Source organism: Mandrillus leucophaeus, unplaced genomic scaffold (genome assembly GCF_000951045.1).
Source record: "Mandrillus leucophaeus isolate KB7577 unplaced genomic scaffold, Mleu.le_1.0 Scaffold207, whole genome shotgun sequence".
Classification (NCBI taxonomy): domain Eukaryota; kingdom Metazoa; phylum Chordata; class Mammalia; order Primates; family Cercopithecidae; genus Mandrillus; species Mandrillus leucophaeus.
This window is the reverse complement of record NW_012102110.1, coordinates 1,355,839-1,360,833: the sequence shown is the minus strand read 5'-3', so window position 1 is coordinate 1,360,833 and position 4,995 is coordinate 1,355,839. Positions and strand designations below refer to the sequence as shown.

General features: G+C 50.1%; 1 protein-coding gene across 1 annotated transcript in view; it reads right to left on the bottom strand.

Annotated features, from left to right (window-relative positions):
- Positions 1-6: 6 nt before the first annotated feature.
- The window catches only part of DUSP27 (dual specificity phosphatase 27 (putative)), a 38,241-nt gene continuing 33,252 nt past the window's right edge, over positions 7-4,995 (bottom strand). The window contains exon 6 of the mRNA XM_011979899.1: positions 7-2,981. Coding sequence (XP_011835289.1) covers positions 142-2,981 — 2,840 coding nt within the window. The 3' untranslated portion in view covers positions 7-141. The remainder of the gene's footprint in view (positions 2,982-4,995) is intronic.

Genomic DNA, 4,995 nt, shown 5'->3' with positions numbered 1-4,995 from the left:
GCTTGGTACCTCTCATTCTGGCTCTGCCCCTCTGGAAGATCCTCTCTGTATCCTCATCCCCTGATGGGTGGTGGCAATGTGTGCCCTGAGCCCTATACTAAGGTGAGTGGTTTATTTCAGTGTTCTCAGCTTTTCCCCAGCTCAGTCCTCCCTCCTTCTCTGCAGCTTGGTCCTGGTTTCTTCTTGCCGACGTCTCCAAGCAGCAATGATGGCTTCATCGTCCATTTCTTCCTCTTCCTCTCTGTCAGTGCTTCTTCGATACTGGGACTGCCGTCCAGATGCAAACCTCCCTTCTTCTCTGTTTTCCGTCCTCTCTTTCTCTCCCTCTTCTTCAGACCTCATAAAGCTCTGGGTGAATTTCCTCTTGGCTCCAAATTCAGAGAAGTCTGACTTGGATGACTCTTCCACATCTTCCCAGTCTCTGGACCTGGCCCAATTTGGTTGCTGTGACTCTGGGGACTCTTCCCTTTCTGAGGGCTCTGGGGTCCGGCGAAAGAAGTAGGGCTCTGGGCTGCCCTCCTCTCGGGAACTTGAGGTCTCGCTGTACGTGGACCTGGAGAACTTGTGCATCTCTCTGCCCTCCCTGGTGGAGGAAGACGAGAACCGTGAAGTGCTTCTTATAGAGTTGCCATTTGCCTCGTGGTAGGAGGAGGTGTCCTGTTCCTCTGACTGGGATTTGGAAAACTTGTAACTGGAGGATTTAGACTCTGTCTCCCTGAGCAGGGATGATCTGGTGTACTTCCCCCTGGAACTTCCAGACCAGTCACTTTGGAAAGGAGGTTTTTCCTCTGTCCTGAGGCCACTGAGCCACTTATTAATACTGCTATCCATCTCTTTGCCAACTCTGCTGCCACTTGCGTAGTGATCACAGACAGCCAGGGAGGAGGATGTGTCTGTTTCAGGTTTCTGGGAACTACTGCGGGAAGAATACCGGAAGCTCCCTATGGCGCTGTCAGTGTCCTCATCCCCATCACCCATACCATCATCCTCATCTTCCTTGACCTTCTTCTTCTTGAAGAGGGAGCTGCGTTTGTTGTCTGAGGCCAGCTTTTCCATTTTGTACTCAGACATCTTCTCCCTAAGCTCCATCTGCATCTCCTTTTCCTTCCGGCCAAGTTCCTTTAGGTCCACATTGTCAGCAAAGAGGCTGTAGATGGGCTTGCTGGTCCCCCTCACTTTGCTCCTGGAACATTCAGGGGGCGAGCTCAGTGTGGTGTTGCAGGACAGCACAGACTGCATGTCAGAGCTGAGTCTTGCCTGGCTCTGAGGCAACAGGCAGCCACCCAAGGAGGAGCTGCTCTGTCCACTGAGCATGGAGACTTGGTCATCCCCCAGGCAACTGGCCGCTGGTACTGCCTTCATGCTTGCAACAGACGGGGAGCGGGACAACAGCAGCATTTCATTTTGCTTCTGAGCAAGGGTCTCGTTGACTACATTGGCAATCCAGTTCTGGATACTGGCAATGGAAATGGTGTCTCCAGGCCCCACTGGCAGGTTAGGCAGGGGTGTGATGGGATTGGAGGTTGAACACCCTGCTATGTTGCTTGCAGCCTGAGACAGGTGGGAGCGGTGGCTCTGGGTGCTCAGTACTGACGCCGTGTCCCCATCAGCACTGACTGAGGGGGCTGCAGACCAGAACGCAGACAGGGGAATGCTCCCGCTGGCCGTGGAGCTGTCCGCCTCCCAGCTTGCCATAGACTGGCTCTCCTCCAGCGTCTGCCGGCTTCTCTCCAGCAGCTCCAGCCTCCGTTGCCTCTTCTTAGCCAAGGCCGAGTCCTCCCCCTTGCTGAGCTCCACCACCTCCTCCCTGTTCTCACTGCCCACCTTCTTCTGGTGTTTCAGCTTCCAGGCCTGGTAGGCTGTCAGGCTGATGTCGGAGGGGTTCTTCTTCTCCCCCACTGGCTCCTCTGCACCGGGCTCACTGCTGCTGTCTCCTGCTTCCAAGTCTTTCTTGTGAAATCCAAACTGGATTCTCTTGATCTTCCATCTTTCCAGGGCAGTGAGCTTGTCCTTGTTCCTGCTGCAGAAGTTGTAGAAGGAGCTGGCCTCAGAGCCCAAGCTCTCCTCGTCATCCTCCCGCACCCTGCTCCCTGCCTCTGAGCTCCTGTCTGCCGCCTCCTCTCTCTTGCTCTTAGCATGGTACCTCCGGGAAGCCTCCTTCTCAATCTCCAGCAGCCTCTCGTTCCACGCGTCCCAGGTGCTATCCGAGGACATCGAGTCTGAGCGGCGCCTCCCGCTGTGGTCTGGCCGGTTCAGCTCCAGCTGCTGCTTCAGGACCCAGATGTCGTGGCTACTCACGCTCTCCCAGGCGCTGCTCTCGCTCAGGGTGCGCCGCCGCCTCCCTACGGAGGAGCCAGCGTCGCTCTCCTCCTCCTCTTCCTCCTCCCTTCCCCACCTCCGGTGCCCTTCTGCTTGGTACCTCTCGTTTCGGCTCTGCCACTCCTGGATGATTCTCTCCACGTCCTCGTCCTCGTCCTCGTCCTCGAGCTGTTCCCCACCCTGGCCAGAGGAGGCTGAGCGCCGGCCACCTCCACCCTGGGGGACCTTGCCCGAGGGGAGGCCCTGCCCCTTCTTCCACTCCTCGTACAGTTTCTCCTCCTCCTCGTTGTCAATGAGGGTGAGGGGCTTGGAGGCCTGGCTGGCCTTCCCCAGGGAGGAGCCACTCAGGTGGCTGGCGCTGTCGTCCTCCTCCTCCACCGTCAGGGCGTGCACTCTGGCCCCGAGCGTGCTCCCCATGCCCTCGCCCTCCTCAGCCTCAGCTGATTCCCCCTCCCTGCCGTAGTCCTCTTCTCTCTCCTCCATCAGCTTCTCGTTGAGCTCCCGCAGCTGCTTCAGGAAGCCGTCGTTGGGGTAGATGGCCCGCTTCTTACGCACAGTCATCAACGCCTCCAGGATGGCCATATTGTGGAAGATCATCAGGTAGGCGACCACTAGAACTGCTGACCGGCTGATGCCCATTTCGCTGCTGACCAGGACTTTCCCTGAAAAGAAAACACAAGAGAAAATGATGTAATGACAGTGGCTTCCTTGTAGTGTTCTTGTTTGTTTTCTTTGGTAAGTGCGGTTTTAATGTGCTGCACTTAAGGTGTTTACTTTGCCTCTGAAGTTCATCGCGGCTCAAGACACAGGAGGGCTCAGCATCACTGACCCCATATTACAGATGGGGTCACCACATCTGTATGACACCACAGTCCCCACTGGCCCTGTATTATAAACACTGGATTGCATTTCTACTTTCTTCTCACAAACTGAGCATCAGAGGGAGGAGAAATAGAAGAACAGGGGGAAGGGTGATAAAGCAGAAAAGGAATTAGAGGCTAAGATAGATGAATCACAGAGAAATAGAGTCTCGTGTTGGGAAGCATCATAAGTCACATCCTAAACTTGAGAATTCCCTTTACAACATCCCTGATGCTGGATCACCTGTCATACCTGTCATCCAGCCACTGCTGAGTGCTTCCAGTGACGGGGAGTTCATTAGCTCACATGGGCACATAGACACAACTCACTGCATTTTTGGGTCACTCTAGTGCTTCAAAATTTCTTTCATATGTTAGGGAAAAGTATAAATTTCTGTAACAAGCATCTAATATTCCTGCTCTGACATTATAAAGTCAACAATGAATACATTGTATGAAACAGGGCTTTTATACAAAAATCCTTAAGAAGATTGCTATCATATTCTTCCATATATATATATCATATCTTCCATATATCATATTCATATTCATAGCATATCCACATATCATATTCATACTCATATCATATCCATATATCATATTCATATTCATAATCATATATCATAGTCATATTCATATATATCATATTCTTCCATGTATATAATATATGATATATATCATATTTTTCCATGTATATCATATATATGATGTATATATATCATATTCTTCCATATATATTTTATATATATATAAAATCTTTTCCTGGTTATTTTGAGTCCTTCAAACATTATTTGAACGTCTTCTCATGTTCTCTTACTATTCTAGCTACTTTCCTCCAGGTCAAAACTTGAATTTATCAGGATTTTTTTTTTTTTCTTTTTTTTTAGGAGTTTGTACTCAGGATGGAGCAAGATATTTCAGGTTTGGACTGACTCACTCACACACAGTAGAGTGGGCCCTTCCCCACCCTTGTTTGGGTCATTGGGGCTTTACTGATGCCATATAAGCTTGCAATATGGGTAGATATGCCACACAGTGAACTCAAGTTATCTTTTACATCCATCAACTGAAACTTGTAAAACAGTTTTTAAAAATTGCAATTAAGTCATGTTCCTTTTAATGTGCAGTCATTTTTAAACTTAAGGATAATTTCACAAATTCCTACTAACATCTTTTGGTGGGTTCAACAGATCAGTTATCTGCTTCTAGCCTCCCTTTCGGCTTTGCATCCTTCATGAACGTGACAAATATGCCTCCTATGCCTTCATCATAATAGCTGTTTAAAATGCAGACTGGGACCACTGGAGACCTTCTCCCTGCTCTCATCAATCTAACTTGCCAACAGTCTTTGGGGATGTTTGCTAAATCAGTTAAAAATCCTCTCTAACAATATGAGATGGGAGGTGACTTCTTATTATATCTTTGCAGCAGTTAAGGTCATGTCTTTGTCACACAGGAGGTCAGAGACAGAAAATTCAGGGGACTTGAGGCCCAGTAATGATGAAAGGTGTTACTGCCAAGAGCCAGCAGCCACTAGAGGGAGGTAAATCAGCAGAGTCAAAGCCACAGGCCAGGGTGTGGTGGCTCATGTGTGTAATCCCAGCACTTTGGGAGGACAAGTTGGAGGATCGCTTGAGGCCAGGAGTTTGAGACCGGCCTGGCAACATAGCGAAACCTCATCTCTGAAAAACAAAAACAAAAAACCATGGCAAGCGCCTGTAGTCTCAGCTACTGGGAGGCTGAGGTGGGAGGATCACGTGAGCCCAGGAGGTTGAGACTGCAGTGAGTGGTGATTGTCCCACTGCGTTCCAGCTCA